Consider the following 27,913-nt stretch of genomic DNA (forward strand, 5'->3'; position numbering starts at 1 on the left):
TGATGCGTGTCCTGTTCTCTGTGGACCCACCTTGATGGTTTTGGGGTGGATTAGGAATATTTCATTTTGTGACTATGACACTACCGCATTCTCAACTACAAAAAGCATCCGATGAAATTTTAATTCTTCATCATCACACTCTCATTGAATCTAGTTTTTGATCAATTCGAATCAGTTTTCTTCATTGTGAAGCCCATATTCCTTATTTTACCCGACTGTTACACATTTACCCATGAAAATGGTTTTTTTAAATGACTTTTTTCATAGTTGTAATATTTACTTTTAAATACAATACACTTGTATATGCGAAGGCAAGAAACAAAATTTTATAGAAATGCAGGTTTCAGGTTTCTCTACCACGTTTCGAATTGGAATAATCGAAGCAAATAGAAATGACATTCCATATTATCCGAATGTTGTATATACTGTATATATATACATATCGAGCAGGTGCAAGTTGTGATATGCTGTGTCATGGACACGGCCACAAGTTTTGACTTGAATACCTTTTTTATGCTTTGAATCGTGTTGTAGGTATTGACGTAATGAAATTATATCATTGTCATCGGCTTTGTCTTTGGAATTGCTAACAAACGATACCAATGTCGTCTATTTTCGTTGCCAACTGCTTTGCAACAATTTGTTACGAATCAGAGTCGCGGCCCTGGTGCCCAGACGGGAAGAGATAGCAAAACCGGAGTGCTATCATCGAATGTACCTTGACAATATGCATCTGACGACACCCTTGCTTTGGACTTGCGTTAAGTACTTCCTGAAATATGAGCGTTTAAAGACACTTTCGTCACGCAACTTTTTGCGAATGCTCCCAGTATCGTTATATCATTTAAAAGATGTATTCACGTCAAAAAAATAACGAGTTTTTTCGATGACGTTCTTTATTTGGGTTATAGGTCTGTAATACTGTTAAAAATTGCGCTTTAGATGTGAAACAGTGTAATAAGAATCATTATTAAGCCGGTATTAGTGGAAAGGAGAAAGTGGACAAGGCATGCATTTTTCGATTCATTTGAGAACCGGTTCTACAGAATCTTCTCGCTTCCACTGTTTTCAATTCATTTGGTGAGTAAGAAACATGTGGAAGGACGAATTTGTATTCTGCTATATTTATATTTTTTCTTATCGTACTAGACACAGCATTGCTCATGCACGTGACAAAAGTGAACGAATTTGCGTGAATTTTTTGCATGATACATTTATTAAATTTACGATTCATTTTTCAAACTTGTGAAACTCTCACAGGGATTTGACAATTCTTCTTTTTCTGAAACAAGCAGGGAATCGAGAAACACGTAAGTGGTTATCTTTTGATTTTGGTGATGATTTTTTTTCTTCATAAAAACACAAAATTTTTATAGTGACAAAGCATTGGTTGTGGAATTTTCTAAGGACGAAAGTATAATCCCGGCCTTAAATCTTGACCAGTGGAACGAGAGTCCTCGCTGTGTGTAGACTCAACTGATAGCTTCTTCATCATATCTATGCTGATTAAAAAACATTAGTGAGCTAAGCAAATTACTTTAACAGGGTATAATGCAAAATACTTTAAATTTTCTGGCGCCTTTTCTGGGCTAGAAAAATATAATTGATCCGGCCAAATCAAATAAAGTTAGACAGTGGGGGGGGGGGGGGGGGAGGACCATGCTCCTACCAGGTACAATACTATCGTAGGTTATGCAAAATAAGAAGTGTGAAGATATAACATGACGATCAATGTGAATAATATTGAAAATATTGTGAAAATGGTGTCTCGATTTTAAATATTATAAATAAACAAACACACACGCGCTAAAATATTATCTCATGAATATATTTCTTTAATTTTTAATAGTAACGTGATCTTCACGTATTCCAAAGAGAATTTGAATGATCCGTCCAAGGAATTTGTCAGTGTTAGGTTAGTAGACATCTATGCCCGAACCGGGATTCGAACCAGACCTGCACAGTGAGAAGCTAGTTCCCTAACCACTGTGGCAATTTTCATGTGAAACACTCGTATTAAACTAAGAAAAACACTAATTTTATAGCGACATGTAGAATTTTCTAAATAAAATGATATAAATGGAGGATTCTCAAGGCCTTCTGTGTAAATCAATAAACATTACAAATGAGATAAAAGGATATTTTAAAAACGAGGGTAAAAAATGCAAATATTTAAGCGCCATCTGCCTGTTGTTGCAAAGCTATGTGATGTTTTGTTTAATTTTCGGTATGCAATGATAAATTACTGCAGAATCAAAGTAAATTAAAAAAACTAACTGACTTTTTTGTCATAAATGTGTTCTAATTTGTAATAATTTGATATTGACATAACATTAGAACATCGGTTGAAAATTTTCTAAATAAAATAAGAAAAGAATAAACTTTTTCACATACAATATTAACTGTTGATAGTTAAATAATTGCTTACGCGCGCGCGTTCCAATGAATTATTTATACATTGAGATGACCATGTACGGTATATACTCCGTTGTAACTCGTGGAGGTTCCGTTCCACACATATTTTTCAATTATTAGCTCGGGTTATTGACGGATTCTGTAATTGTAATATCATGAAAATCATTGCTAATAAAATGAAATGAGTTCATATACTCGGCGTTCTTGAATTTTGACACTTAACCTATTTCGGACTTAGCTCTGCAAAGTCAAAATTTCTACTGTAAATAAGCCACAAGTTATCGAATTCACATTTTTTGTTTTGTAAAATGCTTTCAATTGATTTCATATATACTGACTCTCAGAGCGGCATAGGCTTCAAATTTTATTATATTTTATTGACACACGTCTTATACACATACACTCACGCGTGACCCAACAATCACATACAAACAATTTTCCATCTTCTTCATCTAGCTCAGTGATTTCCAACGTGACCGATGGAATGTTCCAGGGGGGCGGTAGAAGCTACGGGTATAACATAGGATTCTATGGGTTAGATTCCGTTGGGGGGGGCGATGAGACAAAAAAGGTTGGGAAACTGATCTAGCTCGTACGGAGCAGCATCGAACAGGGAAGCTTATGGGAGTCTATACACTCGGTACATCCTGAGAAATTGCATCTACCTCAGTCAGTATAAGTCTCAGTCCAAATCACCGATCATCGCCATATATATATGTGTGATCAGAGTACTTCCCCCCCCCCCCTATAACCGAACCGCCATGGGCCCATTTCCGACTGACGCAACGCTTTGTCTAATTTTTTTCCTTCAAGTAATTTTTATGCAAATATTTGAATGAAATGAATATTTTTGGGAATTAAAAAGTTTAATAAGCGTTACAGTATTTTTTATTTTTTTTAAAAAAGTAAATTCAATTTTCTATGACTTTTCGAAAATGAAATTTTTAGAAATTGTTTCCTCACTCCCAATCTGATTGATTTCTCATGACTATAAGCAGAAATAAGTTTTTAAAAAATATAAAAAAACAGCAGTGGTAGTAGCAGTTTTCCGCAAAAATGTTTTGTCACCAGGTACATAATATTTCCCAAAATCATATAGTTAGCAATTATATTTTTAAATTAAGTTAATTTATATAAATCTTGACAGGTTAAGTAATTGGAAAGTTACATTAATTACAAAGAAAAACATGCTAAAAAAACTAATGCTCAATTTTTTGTTTTTTCTCAAATATGCCATTTAAGCAACCTCATCATATATGATAATGAAGGTGAACAATTATTTTTACCCTCATTTATAATGATATTTTTTTTAAAATTATGATATTTTATTATTTTTATATTAATGATATTTTTTTGTAACTTTCCTCCCTTTTTCGAATTCGAATATCGCAGCGAATATTGCACTTGGACAGGTGTTTTTTTTGGACAGGGCAACTTTCTCATTGGGTTTTTAAGGACAGAGTGTCCGTCTAAAAATGTGAGTTTTATATTTTAATAAATATACACCTTCTTACAACATGGATGACTTAACCAAGTTCTACACGCTATTATTTATACTTTTGCTTATTGAAAATATGGCTCTAGGATCAACGGTTCGCCAGTAAAATGTCATGATCGCTATTACCTATGCACCCTGTATACAGAGAGATTCAGAAAATAGTCGCCGAAATAAAGGAAATGAAAAGAAAATTCGAGCATACGATAACAATCCAAAATTACATAGGAACTTGGGTACGCAAGAACCATCCGGAGCCGGTACAAGGAGTTGTTGCGTCACACACTTTTGAAGGAATCGTAAACTCACGAGAGCAAGAAGTTGCAATTCTGGCAACATAAATACGTTAGGGGCCATACATGCATTCAGGACATATATTTCGACATGTACTAATTCGTTAGATATTCCGCAGAGGAATGTTTACGAGGTGCATATACGGTTAAGTAGTAGTAGCAGCACGCATGCAGTCCATGAGGAATTTCTAACGAATCGGTACGTCTCGGAATGTGTATGTTGCGCATAATGCATTTATGGTGTCAGAATTGTGACTTTATGCTTGCTGAGTTCGGGATTGCTTTAAGAGTGTATGACGTCACAACTCTCTGTAGCGGGCGGGGGGGGGGATGTCGTTTGCGCACCTATGTTCCTATGTGATTCTGGAATGTTATCGTATGCCTTAATTGCCCTTTCAGTTTGGCCTTATGTTTTTCTGAATCACCTTGCACGTAAATTATGTAATTTTGTCGAGAATTTGAAGCGCAGTCAAAAATGGGTTAACGGGGGTAATCAAGACTTGTAATCATCAGCGTATGACAATCATGTCGAATAAACCGAGTTTTAAAATGTGTCTTCATCGTACGTCTAGTACAAGTGTTTCATGTTCACCATTACACTCATCCCTTCATCTACTGACAGTATTTAACCCTTTAAGCGGCAATTCAAAATCACTAAACCCCATTTCAAAACGTCATATTCTTTTTAGTTAAATAGATTTTCGTTCATTTTTAAGCAGGTGAAAACTAAGGGATATAGGGAAAAGTTTTCTATATTGAGAAATCATTTTACAACATATTTGGGCTTGCCAATGCTAAAATAAGAAGATTTTATGGAGACGGGTTATCTCGCCATTGCGGCTTGAAGGGTTAAAGCACCGGGCTAGATAATTCGTTATGTAACCATGTAATTATATGGAAAACCGTATATATTTTATCCTTAACTAGAACTAAAATGACTTACAACATAATTTTACATATTTATAATTTATTATTCTTATTCTTTTATATTTTTATTCATATTTATTATCGCTTTCTTATTGTTTTTCCCATAACCTGGTAGGTAAAGGATTAAGATTTAGGAATTCACCATAACTATATGATAAGGAATTTTCGTCTGTGGGACTTATAGTTAGCGAAAGGAATTGTGGGACTTCACAAAGCAAATGTTTAAAATGTCTCTCTCTATCACCTAAATTCATCGAGGCCATTTAACACTTTACCTGCTCCTCCTAACGAGAACATGGCCAGCCACTCTATCTCAACGAAGAGATATGAGCAGGTGGTCAAAGACCTGGATCATGCTGGAAATAACATAGCCCTGCCCCTACACCCGGGAGACCAATCACCGACCCCCCCCTCCTCATGACACCCCGCCCAATATGTCTCTTCTATCCCTTCCTATTTATTGCGTTAAAAAAACGTTAAGGAGAAAAAGTAAAATAAAATAAAAGAGAAAAACTAGCGTGACATTAAAAAGATATAAGAACAAAAAATGAAGAAAAGGCTAAAAAAAAAGGAAAAAAAAATGTTCACAAAAGCCCAAGTATGCACAGAAAAGGCATGAATATGTATATATATTTTCAGAAAACATGGGTATAGACAGCGCCTGGTTGGTGCGACAATTATCCATGTATCTGTGAAAGAAATTTGTTAAATGCGCTAACATGGTTATAAAGCAAAACAATCTTCAACCCTTTACCTACCCTCATTATGAAATAGGGGAAAAAATCGCGTGAATTTTTCACCAAGTCATTTTAGTTCCAATTAAGGCTTAAAAACAAAACAAAAAATATTATTTTTCAAAAAAGTTATTTAGATTTAATTCACCTGTTACTTTGAAAGTTTCGACTCAGCAATATAACGTTTACAATGAAAACAAAAAATACCAATTCAAATATACTGGACAATACATAATAATGAATATTTACTAATTTACCTCAAAAAAGAAGCCATAATGTGTTTTAGGTATTTGTTATGGAACATTTTGTAAAAGCAGTGTTTTACTGCATTACACATTTGTAAAATCTCTCCTTAAAGAGTTCTAGGATGACGGATGGAATGTTTTCGCTTAGATTAGGGGCTCTTAAACCTTTCTGACATCGAAAAATCCAGCCTAACTGAACTTCCCACGAAAGCTGCGACCACCAACTCATACTGAGGTAATTAGAAGATGCAGTACAACCTTGTAACGCCCCAGTGACATCTTAGAAGAAGGGCCAGCGGGACCCCTTATTTAAACAGGGGCACAATTGGTTGATTTCCATTTATTCTGAATTTATACTTTTTATTAATTATAATTGCTTTTTAGTTCTAGAATCATTTTTCCCCCCCATTCTGAAACATATCTGATTAACTACTTCTTTTAATTATTCTAAAATTGCTTTAATGGGTTGTACAATTATTTATTCCTGTGAATCTGAAATTAATTATTTCCTTCAATAACATGTTATATCTTGAAATTATTTCTACCATTAACTCCGATCATTTTTTTTGTTTCTTCCAGTAATTATGAAAGCATTTTCCTTTACTTATAAATTTTTTATCAATTACGAAACAGTTTCAATAATTCAGAAATTATTTCATTTCAAAATTATAATTTTTTTTATTTATGGAGGTATTTTTCAGCATTCTGTTAATTTTGTAATTATAGGTAGCTATGCCATTCGACATGCAGACTTTTCCGTCAAAAAGAGTGCTTGTTAAAATATGTGTCGGGACCATAGACTTAAGATATAAATAGACCGCGCACGCTATTCATAAAACTTATCGAACGTGAAGAAAAGATGAGCAGTATTGTCGGGGAAGAACAGGTTCTGCGCTATTACATTTGGCGCGTTTTCGCAGAAGCTAGGATGTTGCTGTAACGAAATTTGACTCAATTCGATCAAGTTGATGAAAACTTTCCTTCATTTTTTCAATGAATTTCACTCATTTTTATGTGAAATATTTAGGGAGTATCAGATTTGAAAAAATAAATTCTATAAAATAAACAAATATTGGAAAACGGAATTTTTTTATTTTCCATTAAGGGATAATTCTTAATAATTTCTTAACACATGGGTTTTTAAATTTTAATTGAATATATAATATTTGAAGGAAGTGAATATAAACAGGATAAATTTCATGAAATAAATTTTTTTGGCACAGTTTTCAATAGCTTTCTAAATATCTATACACACACAGGAAACAAAATATTGTATACAACAAATATATAATGTTTATGTTACTGTAAATTTGATAAATCCGTAGTGCGCGTTATCTTCAGAAATTATGCATAATAGTTGGTAAATATATGCATAATTACCAATATTTTTAGTAAGTTTGATGAATTTCGTAGCATTTATCACTTTTTACGAATGAATCGAATAATTCTCAAAATGAAGTTAGTAAGTTTGATGAATATGGAAAAAATCCATGCTGAAATATCACTTTATTTCAACAACTTCGTTCTGTCCGTATGAGATGCGTGCACTACACATATTTCGCCATAAAAATTAAATTAATAATAAATGCGAAGATAGAGAGAGATTTTTTTTCATCGGCTTAGTTCATGTTGGCTTTTGCTGTATTTATCAGCATATGCAAACATAGCCGTTACGAAGAGGGGTAAAAATACTATTATTTTTAGAGGTTGTTATGCATTTTTATGCAAAACTGCAATTGTCTAGAGGGGGGGGGGGGAAGTTTTCCTCACATTCTATTTAAATAGAATATTTTTCATAAATTTCTCCTTCTGAAAAGCATATTTTCTTCCAAGTTGAGCAAAACTCGAATAAACTCACTAGCTCGCCAAATCTCGCCAAATCTTGCGGAGACGTATATTTCAGTTAAAACTTCATAAAACTCACAATTTCAATCATTTATTGCCAAAAATTCTATTAAAACATTTAATAATGATTCATGACATTTGAATTTTACCAAAACTTGGAACTTTAATTGAATTAAATCCAAAATGGAGTCGTTAAAAACTGAGATTACGTCAGAAATCCATTGCATCGTCAATTCAATATTCCAATTTTTAATTTATAAGAAGGGGAATAAGCAAAAAAGTATTCCTTTGTGAAAGGATAATGTTCCTCCTTTCCTAAACCGTTCCGAACATCCGAAAGCTGCACACGTGGTGACCATTCTAATGCAAACACCAAACATGGCCCCCGCTCTGTCCCTTGTGGGATATAAGCAGGCTACCTTGCGGCTGGGCCATGCTGGAAAAAAGAAAATGCCCCGCTAGCCACCAAGACCACTGTCCGACCTCCAACCCACGGAAAGGAATACAGACACCAACACCAAACATGGCCCAGCTCTGAGGCAGATTACCCAGCGGCTGGGACATGCTGGAAAAACTATCTTGATGTTCGGGCCCGGCAGGCATCCCCGGCCCGTAAGCCACAGGACCCAATCCCGCCGAGGCCCCCCATCGCCCCCGACTCCTGGCAATTACACCCCCAAAGTCCCCGGAAACCCCCGCCAAGGAGCCCGGGCGAATCGCCCGCAAGAGGCCAACAAAAACATCTCGAGCCATCCGCCATCATCACTGTACTCTGTCCCCAACCATCAGCCAATCTGCAAGACCAACTTCACTCATCTTGTCTTTTGTTGGAAGGGTTTTTTCATAGGTCCGAATCTGCAAATAGAACATGAAAAACAGGATACATGTACAAATTCAGGTCCAATGAACTATAAATATGTAAGTGGGAATTATCGATATTGATCAATTGCTGGTGTTAATAATATCACAAGACTGAAGGAGCCGGGGGGGGGGACTTTTCATTGCCAGTTAGAGACATGTTTAGATTTGGTTATTATAGTCCTAATGATGAGATCAAGTCCGAAGAAATTACAAAGTTCACTTGAACATACAAAGTTCAGCTGCGCACTAGTGGATTCACCGGTGGTATACATTGGAACACATGAATATATTGATGAATAACAAAAATTATGGCGTTTCATAGCAGTTGAGAAAGTATATAAAATGTGCTTATAAGCAGGTGTCCGGGTACAACGTCAGAGTTTTTATAACAGATGGGCTGTGGGAATGATCTAGACAAACAGCGATGCCACGAAACGTAAGATATATAGCGTACATGATGATATTATGTAAGCATTAAATAGTATATAACATGCATAGTAAATATACATGAAATGAGATAAAATTTAATTATGCTTACAGGACAACATCTGCAAACTACGCATGATTCAATAATAAAAATTTAGTGAACAATTCAATCAAAAAAAAAAAATTAAAATTCAATCGACAATGCAAGTAATAATAAAATTCAATCAAAATTCAATCACAATCAATAATTCAATCAAAAATAAAATTCAATCAATAATTCAATCAAAAAAAAAAATTCAATCAATAATTCAATCAAAAAAAAAAATTCAATCAATAATTCAATCAATAATTCAATCAACAATTGCGCTCAGCCCATCAAAGCAGAGCAGAAAAATTCAAACAGGATATTATTAAACATTGAATCTGAAGTAGATACTTTGGATACAAAAAATATATATGAACATGGAAAGAATACATATTGGCATCACTGACAATGATAAATTTCATTAAAATATCACTATACATATTTTATAGCACATGGGGTTAGGAAAGACGTCGCAATTATGGTACATAGTCTGAGTCCGAATCAGAGTCCAAGGGATCTTCTCTGTCTTGATATGCCATAGGTCTCGGGAAGATGTATAACTCTTGATTATTTTCCATAAAGTTGATAAGATTTTTAATCTTATTATAACTGCCAGGATTTTGGAAGACCTTCAACTTCCAAGACTGTGTATCAGCAACAGGGATTTGTAAGTGGAAGTCTTTGGTGAACGGGCAGGCTGTAGAGTAGTGGATGACCGTGCCCTCCCCGCCACATTTGCATTTCTCAGTCTGTCGATGAAATCTCGCCAGATATGCTGGGAAAGGACCATGTTCGGAAAAGAATATAACCATTTCCCTGGTCCATTTCCTATATCTGTATCTTGCTGTGGGGAGGAGAGCATATATTTTCCTGCCAACTTTGCGTTCTGTCTGCCATCGATTTTGCCACTTCTGCATCATTTCCTCAGATAAGATGTTCTTTGCCCATGACTTAGGGAAGAGCAGCGAAAAGTCAGACGTCACTCTTGCAGTCGCAGCTTTTGCAAGTTGGTCTGCCTGTTCATTCCCATATGTTCCTGCATGAGCTTTCACCCAATTGAGACTGATTTGAGGATTGGCACACAGAACCTTTCTGATTTGCCTAGCGATGATGTGTTGAGACAGGGGATCCCTGATTGAGTGGAGTGATGAAAGTGAATCTGTGAAGATAGATGTTCTCTTCTGGAGTTCTTCCGCTTTCTTAATAGCCATAAGTAAAGCAAAAAGTTCGGCTTGGAATACTGTGTTATTGGTATTCAATTTACAAGACCATCTGTAGAAGATGTCATCTTTCTGAAGGATAGTAAAAGCTGCTGCAACTCCATTTTCCGTCTTTGAACCATCGGTATAGATGTCGAAATAGGGTTTTTTAAACAGTTCAGTGTCAGTCGGATCTGCAGACATTTGTCTATCATCAGGATATTCTGCCGGGTGTCTCGTCCATCCGGTGATTTTCCTTTGGATTTGAGTGTGACTGATGTGAGTTGCATCTTGTAGTTGGATATTGCGTTTGTTCCGAAGTGCCCCCATTTTAGCTTCGTACTCCACGATATATCTTAGTGGAGGCAGACCAGCCAAGATTTGCAGGGCGTTTGTTGGTGATGTCGAGTAAGCTTTGAGGATGTACAATAAGCAACCACGTTGGATAGAATCAAGACGTCTACCCTGTTCCTCCGTTAATGTGATACCCCAGGCTGGGGCACCATATGCGATGATCCTCTCAGCCACTGTCATATATAGGATTCTTCGCATTGACGTGGTAATGCCCCATTCCTTTCCAGTAGAGCACCATAATCTTGGCATGAGGGCATTAATTTTGGTCGAAATTGTAGCGATATGGCTGTACCAATTCAGTTGGTCATCAAATGTCACCCCGAGAATCTTAATATTAGATCGTTTCTTAATGAAATTGTCGCCAATTTTTACCGATGGTGGTCTTTTGGAAGAGAGCCATAAAAAAGTTGGTTTTATCCATTGCGATGCTGAGTCCGTGTTGGTCTAACCAATGATGGATTTCATTTAGCACATATGTGGCTAGTCTACCTGTGCCTTCTACTGTAGGGCCCGAGGCTATTACCGTAATGTCATCTGCGTAGGCCTGAACCCTGACATTCTTCGGCCACCTCTTAAGGAGGAGATCATTAAGGAATAAGTTCCAAAGTAGTGGCCCGGAACACGATCCTTGAGGACATCCCCTTGCCATTCTATGTCGAACTGTTCCTAATGGTGTCCGCATCTGTACCACCCTGTGTTGGAGCATGCTTATCAGAATATTGGCTAGATTAGATGGTATAGGCAGATTAAGCAACTTTTCCCTGATAATATTATGATTGATGTGATCGAAAGCCCCCTGGATGTCCAGGATAATTATTATGACGTTATGTTTTTTAATTCTTTGATTTTTGATCTCTGTGACAATGTCCATGAGAGCTTGTTCTGCCGAACTCCCATGGCGAAATCCATATTGAAGGGGGCTGATGACATTAGATTTTTCCAAGAAGAAGATAACTCTCTGGCAAATGACTTTTTCGAACAATTTACCCAGTGTTGATAACAAATGTATGGGTCTATATGATTTAGTTGATGTTGGATCTTTGTCTTTTTTGAGGAAGAAGAGGACATTGCTAATCTTGAAATGTCGTGGAAAATGTTCAAGTTGAAAGCATTTATTAAATAATGCGGAGAACACCTCGGGAAAGCTTTGCAGTAGAGCTTGAAGGGTTACATTATTAATTGCGTCTTCGCCAGGAGCTTTTTTCTTATTTAAATGACTTGCAATGTACCACAGTTCTTGGCGTGAGATTTTCTTATTATCCGGCTCGTGAGACACCAAGCTAGCCGTTGAAAAGTTTATTTGATGATTGGTTGGATAGTTAGCCTCAGGGAAAAATTCTTGAAGTTGCTTTTGGGCTTGTTCTAGGACAGTCAAATTCTCGTCTGTATCAGTTTGGAAAAAAAGTTGTGGGGACAGAGAAGATTGTTTCACCGTTGCTTTGTAAAATATACCGTACGGATTTGTAGCTGAGTTACACAATTCCCTCCAGGAGCTTCTTTTTGTCTTCCTGATTAATTTTGAATATAAGGCCCTGTTACGGTGGTAAATGATTCTCAATACCTCCTTATTATCTAGGTTTGCCGCTAGATACCTTCTCTTACTAGTCCTGCATTTCCGTCTAGCGACCTCTAAATCTTTGGTCCACCACCCGTCGAAATATCGTGTCTTTTGCTTTGATATTAGGAGATACTTGTTACCCTGCGTTTTCAAGAGATTGAAGAGATCATTCGTGCATTCTTCCAATTGTTCAGTGGATGTAGCTAAGTTGATATTTTGTACATGGAGAGGTAATTGATCAACCATTGATCTCGTGAACTTCTCAATTCGGCGTCTCGAGTTGGAGAATTTGACCGTCTTAATGATTGATGGTTGAACAGAAATAGAAATTTCTATATGTGAATGCGGGCTATGTGTAACATCGAGATGCCTGACCTTCCAAGTTACATTATCAAGCGGTGGAACAAAATTTGACAATGTAACGTCTGGAGCGCCTGTGGCCCCGAAGTATTCGTATGTGTTCGAGCCATCATTGTGAAATATCAGATGATTGGCATTAGCGAAATCCAGCAGCGACCATCCTCTGTTGTTATTATCCTTATATCCCCAGCTTTGGTGGTGGGCGTTCATATCTGCAGATATTAAAATTGGAGAGTTACCAGCTTTCCCACAAATAAGGTTCAGTTCTTGAATGGTATTTTCAATTTTCTGGTATGGGGATGAATATGCCGAGACTATAATTATTTCTCCAGAAATGGTGCAAATTTTAATTGCCACACAATTTGTCATGATGGAAAAAGTGGCACCGGAGAGATGTTGACTAGCAAGGACTATCGCTGCTTTTTTATTTAGAGAGGTCCATTTCGGCCAAGACGCTGGAAGTTCGAGTAGTTTACCTTTACCAATCAGAGGTTCTTGTAACATCAATATACCCCAAGAGTTTTTGGTGGCTTGCAACGGAAGAAGCGCAGTCGCATTTCTGCATTTGTTGGCATTAAATTGTAATATTTTGATGCCATTTGTGGAAGATGTTGGAACAGACACTGAACGTTGATGATCAGGAGAAGACATAATCCTATATAATGACAAATAAGGTGTTCTCTTAAGGGATGTTACACAAGAATTTAGAACCACGAAAAGAAGAAAAGTCTTTTGATCCAACGATAAGCCTGAGGATTAGATGACGCGTAGGTGAAGTTTGAGTTTAAAATTGTTATTGATCTCTCTCCTGATCGCTGCTTGTCCATACAAGGAGGAGCAATCTATAAAAAGACCATTCGGGCATTGAGAAGTACGCCGAACTAGATGTTGGAATCCGGCATATTTGATCTGTTCCTCCAGGTTTTTCATTGTGAGAGTTGGATTTCTACTGCTACAGTAGGTCATGTGAATTGGAAATTTCTCCTGTTCCTGATATTGCCTGTTATCGGAGGGGGTCGAAGATTGTGTTTGGTTCCATCGGTCACTCTTTTTACTAGGCATTCGAGATTTGATAAAGGCAATAGCATGATGATTTAGATAGTCATTATTCTCCAGGGAACTCTTAATATTGTAGCAAATTTCCCTGGATTTACATTGAATAGCCAGCCCATTTCTAACTGGACGAGTACAAATAATTTCTGAGTCGAATTCATCAAGAAATTCAATGAGGCTGATTGTTTCTTGACCTGTTGACTCTCTTCTCCTGTAAATTAAAACCGTCCCTGCCTGTGATGTCTTCTCCCGCTCTAGGTAAATATTTGATCGAGATTCAGCATTTTTACTAGATGATAATGTATTCCCAAGAACTCGATTAATTTTTGACGATTGTTGGCTGTTTCTATCCCCCATTTGGGAGTTGTTCGTGGGGATGGCATAGATATTGTCTCTTGTCACTTTTCTAGAGAGGACAGCTGTTTTTATTTCTTGACATGTTTTATTTTGGTAGCAATCAAGTGCATATCCTCTGCTTATTTTTCTGATTCTGCCTATGCCATTATGAAATTGGTTTAAAATTATTCGAAACTCATTAAAAATATAAAATATATTTTTTTGTAGAGTTATTGTTTTTCAAAAGAAGAATTGTAAAAAATTCATCTGGATTTCTTCGTTCCTGTGAGATTCCTCTTTCCTGTAACTTTCGCTTATTCTTTTTCTTCTTGCGCACCTCTTGAAATTGTTCTTGTATTGTTTTGTCTTCCTGTTCTACGATCAGCTCTTCTACAATCTCAAATTGCCCCAATTCTTCTGACGCCGTTGCTTTTTCAGAAGCAGATTCTATTGGAGGCGGAATGGTTAGATTATCAATCTCGGTCTTCTCTTTATCCTCCGTATTGTTTTCCTGGGTCTGTGAAGAAGAGGGATTTTTGAGACTCACCTTCTTCACCTTTTTCTTCCTCTGCGGAAGGGGGGGAGGAAGCCCGAGAATTTTAGTAGAATTTCCCTTCGTTATCTTTGCACCGTCCTCTACAACTGAAGGATTTTTCAAAATTGTATTTCCTCCAATTACCTGTTTCTCTTGTGCTGTTTTGGACAATTTCTCATTTTCTCTACAACTTTCTTCTATCCAATCTTCCACGAGTTTGATTAATTTATCTGCTCTTTTGCGGGCGGCTCGAGGGATGTTGTGTCTAATCTTGTTCTCTACAATTGTAGAAGAATGTACAATGTCCGTGATACAGGTCATCATTTGCAGAATATTTGTGCATTTATCAAATCGTCCATATTCCTTGAATTGTATTTTTTTGCGATCAGGCTGAAGTCGGAACGCCAAGTCTTCCGCTTCTCGGACTCTGTTTTCATAGTACTCCTCCAAATTGCTGTTTTCTTCAGTACAATATAGACCTTCTAGTCTCTCCAATAGTTTTTTAGTCGCTAAATCTCTAAAAGATGCCTTACAGTGTCCACAAACTGGTTCAATACTCTTCTCGACGTCCGAGTCTGTAATATTTTGTGGATTACTGTCCAAGAGATTAAATTCTTTCGAAATACAATTTAATTGATTTGTTTCTGTACCTTTTTCATCTCGACGATTGTTGGGTGTATTCTTATCCCTGATATTCCGATCATCATGTTTTTTTCCCTTCTTAGTTGAGGATATACTTTGATGTTTTTTTGTTTTCTTGAAACTTTTTCTTCTTGTATTCACCTCGTCCATCAAAGCAGTATCGTCCTCTTGCGAAGAATCACTTAAGTTAGGGCTCCTGAAGTATAGAGATTTTTTGCTAACCTCTTTTTCCGTTTGCTGGGATGAAGACAAGTCGTTCGATGCATCGTAGGGTTCGTCGTCTCCCTCCTCGAAGGTGGTAGCCATTGAAGAAGAGTCCAAATTGAGGGACTGATTCTCGAAAAAAGACGAGTTCACGATATTTGAAGTGGCAAATCCGAATCTGGCCTGTGTGGCAGGGATAGGTGGTGTTGCTTGTCGTTGAAGATCTCCAGCTTGATGCGCTGAATCCAACGATATAGATGAGACACCTGATGAATTGTGCATCTCCGACATTGAGGTGACAGACAAATTAAAATCCAATGATGTTTGCGTCGGTCCTTTGGCAGTGGAACACATGGATTGCAGTCGTTGGCTTCGTCTGGGCGGATGAGGAGAGGTAAACCGGAAAAAAGATGGGCCTCTATCACACATTATTGGAGAATATACTGTACTGTTCGGAGAAGCCCGTGAATCGTCAGTTAGCGTCTCTTCCTGATTGGTGATTTTACTAACATTTTCAAGATTCTCAAAAACAGTTGCAAGTTTTTCTGTTGATTTCTCGTTTGCTAACACGTTTTTCAGCAATTTATAGTGCCCGGAGTATGTGCGACTCATTTTACACTGTTTTTACACAATAAGGGACAAAAAGCAACAAAAACAGGACAAAGAATGGGAACGTGACGTATGGTTCAGATTTCACCAATTAGCGCTAAATTTAGGAAGAAACATTTGATTCAACAATGCCAAGAATGACGAAAGACTTAATCCCGTATTCAAACATTTAACAAAAAATTCCCATACAAAATATAGTGATACAAACACACAGTGGTATGCAGTTAAGGCTATTCTCAAATATATTGATGATATAATGCAATAAAATGTCTCAATCTCAGAAAATAAACACATTATGTGTAACACAGGGCCATCATACCACAAAATGCATAATGGATATTGTCAAACTAAAACTTTATCATTCTATAATTGAGACAGTCCAGGATCATGTGAGAGGCTATGGTATGATATATAGATGCGTACAATAGACACAGAATGCTAAATAAAACAATGTCTCGCAAAATTTAAAAGTAATATGGTCACCAACCTATTACGGGACTGCGTAATAATCAATAGTTAAATTATCCACGGGGTACACGACGCTATTAATTACATATATCCATACTATCAGCATATGATGCAAATATACAATGTTCAGATTCTCAATTCAAATTATGGTCCGTCTTCAAATACGGGACTATAGAGTCCAGCTTGCGTTCAATTTATAACCTCCGAGTTTTAACCCTGTATAATTTTTTGCACGCTTCTGTCCCTGGCCACGTTGCTTCGATAATGGCGACCAAATGTCAAAACCAATGTTATAATAAGCATTCAAAAACATATATCTTGAATAATAATCATCTCAGAATTTAAATAATGACAGATTCTGAATCAAAAAAAAAAAAAAAAAAAAAAAAAAAAAAAAAAATATATATATATATATATATATATATATATATATATATATATATATATATATATATATAGTATAAAATAGTATAAAATAGTATAAAATATATATAATATAGTATATATATAAGTATAAAAAAACGCCCCAGTTGGATTTTTCAAAGTTTCCCGTACTTACAGCTCCCGAACATTACACACGACTGTGTTAGCCCCAACACCTCGCAACGGCGTGGCTTTTCCAATATCCACAGAACTTTCTCTCACTTCACTCGATTGCACAATTTTATAAAAACACTGTTTCTCCTACACTTAATGAATACCTATAACACATATAGTACCCGTCATGTTCTAATATACACATAAAAAATGTAATTTTTATTCGAGCACGAAAATAAACAATCCCACTCCATTAAATGAAAAATGACCATTCTAATGAAAAATAAGACAGCACTTGGAGATCGTCATACGAACAGCCATATGGAAAGCATTGCCAGCGAGATTCCCTGACCAGCCTTTCGACCGGAGTCACGTGACTCCGGATCTTTGCTTCACATTGTAACCCCTCGCGCGCACTCTATAGTATTATTACTCTGTGGTCGGGACCCAAATTTGTTTCACAATAGTTTCCGAGATGTGTTTTTTTAGGGAAGCGGCACTATATATACTCTTGTGAGATTGGAGGCCACTACTTTTGTATGAAATATAGTGCAAAAAACTGAAGCATGAGTTCGTATATTTTTGAAAAAAAGGAAAGAGACATCAGCTGAAAAAAAAGTCCTATTGCATATTTTAAAGTAAAAACCAATATGACACAGAGCTTTAAAAATCCAACGATCGGTGGGTATCGAAAAAAGAGGTTATTTGCTTGAACGTAGATTAGGAAAAAAATACAATACTTAATTACTTTCAATAATTATCATTTTTTTTTATAAATTTTATTATTTGTTATTTTAGTCGGTATAAAATTGAAAGTTTCATCATGACAGGAGAACTTGTTTTAACACACGTTTTGCCCATATGGTAAAAATTAGTATCAGCACTAAACGAATTACTATTTAAGGAGGGGGGGGGGGGAAGCATTTTTTGAATCTTTACTGAATAAATTTTATCAGTATTTTAACACTCTTTCTTTCTATATTCTTATTCAGAAACATGGAACGAATTAACGTCACAACATTATGTGTCATCTTCGTCTGCCTTCTCTTAAAAACAGCTTTAAATCAACAGATTTGGCCTGATGACGTCAACTACGAAGATCTGAAAAACTTGGGCGCAGCATACTGTGACCTAACAGACACTTGTGCCAACGTCACGTATGGTCATGATGGATCGGCTGATGTAGATACCGACCCTTCTTCTCGCTTAAAGTGCGATTGCGGCACTTTGTGCATTAAATATGATACCTGTTGTGTCGATTCACCTTACAGAAGGTACAACACAAGGTTCTATCGTGGAAGGGGAACCCAAACGTGCGTCAAAGTTCACCAACAGTCCCGATATTTCTTCATGGTGAGCGAATGCGATCAAAGGTGGAGAGGACGCCCCGAGATCCAAAACAGATGTCATAACAGCGACATGCGAGATCCTTACTCCCTAGTTCCAGCATACGATCATAAAAACGATGTAATTTACAAAAACTTTTTCTGCGGGATATGTAATTTCGCCGAACCCGAAAGCTTTACAATGTGGACAATGACAATGAATGCACAATTATTTCAAAATTATACTGAAGAAGAACTGGTGGAGAACATGTCATTTAATGAAGAAAAGGGCTCCTGGGGCCATTGGCAGGAATTCGGTGATGAGTGGGAATTTTCTCCGATAACTATCAATATTAACGTCGCTGAGGAGTCGTACCCAAAACATTGCTTTCCGAATCTCGTACAGAACTGTGATCCTGCATGGACTGACAGAACCATTTCACAAAAATGTCGTTCTTATTTGGCTCCCGTATATGCTCCAAACAATAGTACTTCCAGTAAGAAGTATCGTAACATTCATTGTGCTATTTGTAACTTCGCTGAATTTGATTCAAGCTACGGTTGTTATGCGGTATACGAAGGTGGTGGTGGTGCCGGTGGCGGGTCCAGTTGGGGTGGTGGAGGTTCGCCACCGATTTCTTTCACGCTTCTTTTCGACGTGAATCCGAGAGATGGTGTTCAAGTTGGGAAAATCAGTAAGTGTAAAGCCGGTGAATCATATGATCCTTTCTTCAAGAAATGCAGGAGCCTCGTCTGCGGAATACCGGGTTACGTTCTGAAAGAAAACAGATGCGTAATATCTTGAGGAAATGAGTGACTAGCAACGCGTTGGTCTTCAGCAGTTTTTTTTATAAACGAACAAATAAATAATAAATCTTTTATTACTCTTGAATATTTTTTAATTATTATGCTGTTCAAATCTCTTGTGCGTATAAGTGTGTATTAAATTTTTCCCTCATGACCCTTAATTAATACGTCGTTAGCAGGAAGGTAGAGAATGCCTCTCTGCACTGTTCGTACAAAGCACGAAAGACTGGGTTAGAACCCCTTAATACACGTATATGAAGTCGTCTTAGACTGGGTACAAAGCGGAGATAAGATGACGTACAAAAAAGAAAATTCACTTGTATCCGTGGGGAATCGAACCACCAAACTTTCACAGTCTGGACGAGTGCTATACCTATTCAGATACAGTGAACTGACATTTCCTTCCGTTAGAGCAGAGGTCTTCAACCTTTTCCTAGTCGCGAGCACTGCCTGCACTCATTAGTTTGAATCTTTGATGTCAGGATGATTTCAATCCTTGAATGCAATTTGAACAAGATGTTTGATTGGAATGTTGATAAAGTGCTCGCGAGGGAATCGGATACGAGTACTCCAAACCAAACATGGCCCCTGCTCTGTCCCTTGCGGGATATAAGCAGATTACCTTGCGGCTGGGCCATGCTGGAAAAACACTCCCGGTATCCACGCCCAGCAGGCATTTCGATGCAAGAACCGCAGGGTCCAACCCCCAGAGCACCCTGCCGTTCCAACACAGCGATAAGCACGTTCGTGGAAGCACATAGAGCACTCTCTCCAGTCCATTGAACCAAGAAGACAGAACCATGTGGCTGTCCTCATCCTGCGACACACGTCCATCCATTCCCATCACCGCACCTTGTCCCTTACCACCCATCGGTTGATGGGTACAGGGATCAAGTCCCCTGTCCCAGTCCCTCCGGCCGCCGGTGTCTATCATTCTGGAAAGAGATCATTTTATGCGCATATACATACACACATATATGTATATATATATATATACATACGCAACAAAACACAGTATATGGAAATAAGACCGGAGTTACAAGTGGAAGATTGACATAGAGTTACCACGCAGGGCAATCAATGGCAAACATCACAGTTACGGGAGGGTGGATGGTACAAAAGCAATTGTAGAATATTGTTCATGTTCAGTTGTTTTGAGAATATTCTTTCCCCTCAAACATCAAAGTCCCAATTAGAATGGTAAATTTGGTTCGACAACGGGAATTCTGAAGAAAGTTGGTCACTGAATAGACATATTTAGCTTTTTGAATACTAAAAAAAGAAAAAAAAAAGGATAAATAAGAAAAAAATATGACAAACACACACACACACACCAAGTCTGCATATCATTAGATGGGTCTGATACATGGAAGTTTGCTGTAAGTGGACAGACTGTAGCGTAGTGAAAGGGTGTGCCCTCTCCTCCGCACTTGCACCTGTCAGTCCGCCGGTGGAATCTTGCTAAGTATGTTGGAAATGGACCATGTTCTGAAAAGAAAAGGATCATCTCTCTGGTCCATCTCCTCATCTTACTTTTGACCATAGGTAAGAGGGCGAAGATTTTTCTACCTGTTTTTCTTTCATTTGTCCATCTATGTTGCCAACTAGTGTGCATCTCTTCCAGCAGAATTTTATTAGCCCAGGATCTTGGTAGGAAGAGGGAAAAGTCTGATGATTCTCTCGTTGTTGCAGCTTTAGCTAATGCGTCAGCTTGTTCATTACCCACAACGCCCGCATGGGCTTTAACCCATGCTAGCCTGAGCATTGGATTTTTACAAAGCTCTGATCTAATCTGTCTTGCCAACAAGTGTCCCGAGAGAGGGTTTTTAATTGCATGTAGAGAGGAGAGGGAGTCGGTGAATATCACTGTTTTTTCCCTTAGTTCTGTCGCTTTCTTACATGCCATATGAATGGCAAAGAGTTCTGATTGAAATACTGAATTATGTTCATTGAGTTTGTATGACCACTGGCAAATTATTACTTCATTTCTGCAGATAAGAAATGCTGCTGCCACATTATGTTCTGACTTAGAGCCATCTGTGAAAGCTAGCAGTTCGTTGGTGTCCCCATATGTCTCGATGTCCGATGTTGATGTAGTTATTTGGTGGTCGGCTGGACTTACAGCAGGGTGTTGTGTCCAGCCGGTTAATTTTTTCTGGAATTGCAGATGCCCTAGGCTGTTGTCATCAGAGAGAAGGATGTTTTTCCCATTTCTAAGAAGAAGACCTTCCTTTGCTTCGTATTCAACGAAAAATCTGAGAGGAGGGAGGCCTGCGATAGTCTGCAGAGCGTTAGTTGGTGAAGTTGAATATGCCTTTAAGATGTATAGAAGACAACCCCTTTGAATTGAGTCCAGTTTACGTCCTTGCGCCTCTGTGAGGTGACTTCCCCAAACCACGGCTCCGTTTACGATTATTCTCTGTGCTACTGTGAGGTAGAGAGTGCGTCTCATGGATGCATTAATTCCCCACTTTTTCCCTGTAGAACACCAGAGTTTTGGAAGGAGAATGTTGATTTTGTTGGAGATTTCCGCGATGTGGTTTTGCCAGCTCAAGCGTTCATCAAAGATGACCCCAAGTATCTTGACTTGGCTTTTTTTCTTGATGAAATGTTCTCTAATTTTGATCGAAGGAGGTCTTTTCGAGGATATCCAGAGGAAATTGGTTTTTTCCGCTGATAATTGAAGGCCATGATGTTCCAACCATTTACTGAGGATACGAGTACCCAGCACTCTGGGTACTTCAGGAACCTTCATAGTGCTTGCGATCAACGGGTTGAAGATGTCTGCCTCAGAGCATATGTGAACGCTAACTAAATGGAAATAGTATTAACAGTACGGGATCGGGCATGGGCCGAGCTAATACTGCACACTTGAAAAAAAAAAAACGTGGAATTTTTTTTGCTTGGTTCAGAAGAAACAGGGCAACAACTTCTTAATTAGAAGTTTGACGACAAAGGGACCGCATAAAAATTTAGATTTCTGATTTGAAACACACCGTATTTTCACTCCCAGAAGTGGTACAGAGCGATTTCTGAACACGTTTTGAGCATTTTTCGAACTATAACCTCACTCTCACGACGAACGGTTGATGAGATGAAGACCGAATTAAGACTTAGAGTACATACTGTATATCACTACAAAACGGATGATTTATTCTGAATCACCATGTATTATAAAAATCACGTTTTTTTTATAGAAATTTACAATTACAATATTTAATGGGCACGTTAATCGTGGGGAATGTGAGTAGAGAATTTAGCTCTAGAATAATTTTTTTCACCCATTCTGAAACATATCTGATTAACCAGTTCTTTTAATTATTCTGAAATTGCTTTAAATGGTTGTGCAATTATTTATTCCTGTGAATCTGAAATTACTTCCTTCAATAACATGTTATATCTTAAAATTATTTTTACCATTAATTCCAAGAAATATTGCTTTTTTCCAGTAATTATGGAATTATTTTTCTTCACATATAAATTTTTTTATGAATTACGGAACAGTTTCAATAATTCAGAAATTATTTTATTTAAAAATTATAATTTTTTTTCTTTATGGAGGTATTTTTCAGCATTCTGTTAATTTTGTAATTAGGTAGCTATGCGATTCTACATGTAGACTTTTCCGTCGAAAACAGTGGTTCTTAACTTACGGGTTGGAACCCAAATTTGTTTCACGATAGTTTCCGAGATTTGTTCTTTTTAGGGAAGCAGCACTATATATACTCTTAGGAGATTGGAGGCCACTAATTTTGTACGAAATATAGCGCAAAAAACTCAAGCATGAGTTCGTATATTATTGAAAAAAACGAAAGAGATATCATATGAAAAAAAAGTCCTACTGCATCTTTTGGAGTAAAAACTAATATGACACAGGGTTTTATTTTCGGAGAAGCGCGGTATTAGAAAGAACCGTTATATGCAAATAGGGTATGGAAAAAATCCAACAATCGGCGGGTATCGAAAAAAAGAGGTTATTTGCTTGAACGTAGATTAGGATAAAAATATTTTCGATTAGATACTTAATTAGTTTCAATAATTTGAATTTTTTTTTATACATTTTAAAATTTGCTACTTTAGTCGGAGAGATTTAATTGAAAGTTTCATCATGGCAGGGAGATTTATTTTAACACAAGTTTTTACCACTTGGTAAAAACTAGTATCAGCACTAAACGAATTACATACATTCTATTTAGGGTGAAAAAAGTAGTAGAATGTGGCATTTTTTGAATCTTTTCTGAATGAATTTTATCCTTATTTTAACTCACAAGTTTTCTTTCTATATTCTTATTCAGAAACATGGAACGAATTAACGTCACAACATTATGTGTCATCTTCGTCTGCCTTCTCTTAAAAACAGCTTTAAATCAACAGATTTGGCCTGATGACGTCAACTATGAAGATCTGAAAAACTTGGGCGCAGCATACTGTGACCAAACAGACACTTGTGCCAACGTCACGTATGGTCATGATGGATCGGCTGATGTAGATACCGACCCTTCTTCTCGCTTAAAGTGCGATTGCGGCACTATGTGCATTAAATATGATACCTGTTGTGTCGATTCACCTTACAGAAGGTACAACACAAGGTTCTATCGTGGAAGGGGAACCCAAACGTGCGTCAAAGTTCACCAGCAGTTCCGATATTTCTTCATGGTGAGCGAATGCGATCAGAGGTGGAGAGGACGCCCCGAGATCCAAAACAGATGTCATAACAGCGACATGCGAGATCCTTACTCCCTAGTTCCAGCATACGATCATAAAAACGATGTAATTTACAAAAACTTTTTCTGCGGGATATGCAATTTCGCCGATCCCGAAAGCTTCACAATGTGGACAATGACAATGAATGCAGAATTATTTCAAAATTATACCGAAGAAGAACTGGTGGAGAACATGTCATTTAATGAAGAAAAGGGCTCCTGGGGCCATTGGCAGGAATTCGGTGATGAGTGGGAATTTTCTCCGATAACTATCAATATTAACGTCGCTGAAGAGTCGTACCCAAAACATTGCTTTCCGAATCTCGTACAGAACTGTGATCCTGCATGGACTGACAGAACCATTTCACAAAAATGTCGTTCTTATTTGGCTCCCGTATATGCTCCAAACAATAGTACTTCCAGTAAGAAGTATCGTAACATTCATTGTGCTATTTGTAACTTCGCTGAATTTGATTCAAGCTACGGTTGTTACGCGGTATACGAAGGTAGTGTTGGTGAAGGTGGCGTGTCCATTTGGGGTGGTGGAGGTTCGCCACCGATTTCTTTCACGCTTCTTTTCGACGTGAATCCTAGAGATGGTGTTCAAGTTGGGAAAATCAGTAAGTGTAAAGCCGGTGAATCATATGATCCTTTCTTCAAGAAATGCAGGAGCCTCGTCTGCGGAATGCCGGGTTACGTTCTGAAAGAAAACAGATGCGTAAGATCTTGAGGAAATGAGTGACTAGCAACGCGTTGGTCTTCAGCAGTATTTTTAGAAACGAACAAATAAATAATATATCTTTATTATGAAGAATTATCTTTATTATGAAGAATTATCTTTATTATGAAGAATTATCTTTATTATGAATTTCTTGAATATTTTTGAAGAATTATTAGTCTTTTCAAGCTATCTCTTATGTACGTGTGTATTAATTTTTTTTCCTCATGACCCTTAATTAATTCGTCGTTAGCTGGAAGGTAGGGAATGTTTCTTTGCAACTGTTCGTACAGAGAACGAAAGACTGGATACCAAGCGGAGCTAAGATGACGTTCAAAAAAAGAAAATTCACTTGTGTTCCTCGGGGAATCGAACCACTAACCTTTCACAGTCTGAACGAGTGCTATATCTATTCAGATACAGTCAACTGACATTTTATTCCGTTAGAGCAGAGGTCTTCAACCTTTTCTTAGTCTCGATCACTGCCTGTAATCATCATCAAAAGAAGAGCACACTTACGGTGATTTTGACCTTTACGACACGTTTGAATGTTTGATGCGAGGGTGATATCAATCCTTTAATGCAATTTATACAAGATGTTTGATTGGAATGTTGATAAAATGCTCGCGAGGAAATCGGAAACGAATATCGAGCAATCTGGGTACTTCAGAGACCTCCGTAGTGTTTGCGATCAACGGGTTGAAGGTGCCTGCCTTAGAGCTTGTATGAACGCTAAATGGAAATAGTATTAACAGCACGGGATCGGGCATGGGCCGAGCTAATATTGCACACTTGAAAAAAAACATGGAATTTTTTTTGTTTGGTTCCGAAGAGACAGGGCAACAACTTCTTAATTGAATATTTGGCGACAAAATGACCGCATAAAAAAATTCAGATTTCTTATTTTGAAACACACTTTATTACTCCTAAAACCGGTAAAGAGCGATTTCTGAACACATTTTGAGCATTTTTTGAAATATAACCTTACCCTCACGACGAACAGTTGATGAGATGAAGACCGAATTAAGACACATTGAACATTGAAGGACCAGACACATCCCGCTTCCCATCTCAAGGAGATATCGAAGCGTTCCCGAAAGATGGGTGCATCCGGAATTTTATTGAATATGTATATATATATCTATATAAATTTGGCATGGGGGTGCGGCATCTTCGTTTTTATCTTCATCTGGGCTGTCTCATCGCCACAGTCACTTGCAAAGAGGATATCATCTTTAGTTCCGTCCATCGCATTGCTGATGCAACACATTTTAAAGGATCGGATGATAATTTCGGTGGAAACAGAATTCCACGCCTCTTGTGTACCCATTGACACACTAGGCCAATGTCAGGTTTCTTCAAGGCACCACTTTTTGTAGTTCTTTATCATCGCAACTCATCCATTCGATCCATAAATTCCTCAAATAGTCTTTGAGAGACTTGTTGATGCTCACATCTAAAGGCTGTACAATCGACGTTATCCCACCTGGTACCAAAGCTAATGATGTTTTCGATTTCTTTGCCTCTGCTTTGACATTATCGGTTCTGTGGTGAACATATCCCATACCAATAATGCCGGTTTCTCGAACACTGCTACAAAAATTACTACTGATTTTGCGGGTCGATATTTTCTCATCAAAAACTCACCCGAGTATAAGCCGACCTTCCCACTTGAGGAACGAAATTTTCCACAAAAAAACTCGGCTTATATATGGTATTTATTTTGGCCAGATTTGATTGAAAGTTTTATCATGGCAGGGGGGACTTGTTTTAACACAAGTTTTTACCACATGGTAAAAACTAGTATCAGCACTAAACGACTTATATACAGGCTATTTAGGGGGGAAAAGTAGTAGAATGGGCTATTTTTAGAATCTTTTCTGAATGAATTTTAACTCACAAGCTCTTTTTCTATATTCTTATTTAGAAACATGGAACGAACTAACTCCAGAACATTATGTGTCATCTTCATCAGCCTCGTCTTAAAAACAGCTCTAAGTCAACAGATTTGGCCTGATGACGTCAACTATGAAGATCTGAAGAACTTGGGCGCAGCATACTGTGACCAAACAGATACTTGTGCCAACGTCACGTATGGACATGATGGATCGGCTGATGTAGATACCGACCCTCCTTCTCGCTTAAAGTGCGATTGCGGCATTAGGTGCATCAAAGATGACACCTGTTGTGTAGATTCACATTACAGAAGGTACAACACAAGGTTCTATCGCGGAAACGAAACCCAAACGTGCGTCAAAGTTTACGATCAGTCCCGATATTTCTTCATGGTGAGCGAATGTGATCAAAAGTGGAGAGGACGCCCCGAGATCAAGAACAGGTGTCATAACAGCGACATGCGAGATCCTTACTCTCTAGTTCCAGCATACGATCGTAAAAACGATGTAACTTACAAAAACTTTTTCTGCGGGATATGTAATTTCGCCGACCCCGAAAGCTTTACAATGTGGACAATGAGAATGCATACAAGATTATTTCAAAATTATACCGAAGAAGAACTGGTGGAGAACATGTCATTCAATGAAGAAAAGAGCTCCTGGGGCCATTGGCAGAAATTAAATGATACGTGGGAATTTACTCCGATAACCATCACTATTAACATCCCTAAAGAGCCATACCGAAAAGATTGCGTTCCGAATCTCATTCAGAACTGTGATTCTGCATGGACTGATGGAACCATTTCCCAAAAATGTCGTTCTTATTTGGCTCCCGTATACGCCCCAGAAAATAATATTGTTAAGCCAAGCAATGGACTGTTTAGTTTAGCTTCCAGTAAGACGTATCGTAACGTTCATTGTGCTATTTGTAATTTTGCTGTAATTGATTCAAGCTTCGGTTGTTACACGATATACAATGGTAGTGTTGGTGGGATTGTTAGGGGTGGTGGTGGTGGTAGTGTTGGTGGTTTTTCGCCAACGATTTCTTTCACGCTTCTTTTCGACGTGAATCCTAGAGACGGTGTTCAAGTTGGGAAAATCAGTAAGTGTAAAGCTGGTGAATCATACGATCCTTTCTTCAAGAAATGCAGGAGTCTCGTTTGCGGAATTCCGGGTTACGTTCTGAAAGGCAGCAGATGTTTGAGATCTTGAGGATGTGAATGACCAGCAACTTGTTGGTCTCCAACGAGAGTTTGTTTTAGATACGAATAAATTAATAACTTA

General features: G+C 37.6%; 3 protein-coding genes across 4 annotated transcripts; 2 read left to right on the forward strand and 1 right to left on the reverse strand.

Annotated features, from left to right (window-relative positions):
* The first annotated feature begins 958 nt into the window (after positions 1 to 958).
* LOC149082578 (uncharacterized) lies at positions 959 to 27,913 on the forward strand. 2 transcript variants are annotated; one of them, XM_089235834.1, is made up of 2 exons: positions 959 to 1,080; positions 26,662 to 27,913. In XM_089235834.1, exon 2 carries the CDS (start codon positions 26,666 to 26,668, stop codon positions 27,839 to 27,841), a length of 1,176 nt encoding a protein of 391 aa, XP_089091960.1. In that variant the 5' UTR covers positions 959 to 1,080; positions 26,662 to 26,665; the 3' UTR covers positions 27,842 to 27,913. The 2 variants fall into 2 exon arrangements, with proteins under 2 accessions (XP_089091960.1, XP_089091961.1); XM_089235835.1 differs by lacking the exon at positions 959 to 1,080 and adding an exon at positions 23,390 to 24,636.
* LOC149082579 (uncharacterized) lies at positions 1,074 to 19,398 on the forward strand. Its single transcript, XM_089235836.1, has 2 exons — positions 1,074 to 1,310; positions 18,174 to 19,398. Exon 2 carries the CDS (start codon positions 18,178 to 18,180, stop codon positions 19,309 to 19,311), a length of 1,134 nt encoding a protein of 377 aa, XP_089091962.1. The 5' UTR covers positions 1,074 to 1,310; positions 18,174 to 18,177; the 3' UTR covers positions 19,312 to 19,398.
* Positions 9,803 to 11,059, reverse strand: LOC149082580 (uncharacterized). The gene has a single exon (XM_089236766.1). The coding sequence runs from the start codon at positions 11,057 to 11,059 to the stop codon at positions 9,803 to 9,805; it is 1,257 nt and encodes a 418-aa protein (XP_089092892.1).

This window comes from Pholcus phalangioides, unplaced genomic scaffold (assembly GCF_987345545.1).
Source record: "Pholcus phalangioides strain wild (caught in Gottingen) unplaced genomic scaffold, Ppha-v1.0 ptg000009l_1, whole genome shotgun sequence".
NCBI lineage: Eukaryota > Metazoa > Arthropoda > Arachnida > Araneae > Pholcidae > Pholcus > Pholcus phalangioides.

Bases quoted from the DNA above. Each gene is read 5' to 3' on its own strand.
- LOC149082580 (XM_089236766.1), bottom strand. From the start codon at position 11,059: ATGACAGTGGCTGAGAGGATCATCGCATATGGTGCCCCAGCCTGGGGT.
- LOC149082579 (XM_089235836.1), top strand. From the start codon at position 18,178: ATGGAACGAATTAACGTCACAACATTATGTGTCATCTTCGTCTGCCTT.
- LOC149082578 (XM_089235834.1), top strand. From the start codon at position 26,666: ATGGAACGAACTAACTCCAGAACATTATGTGTCATCTTCATCAGCCTC.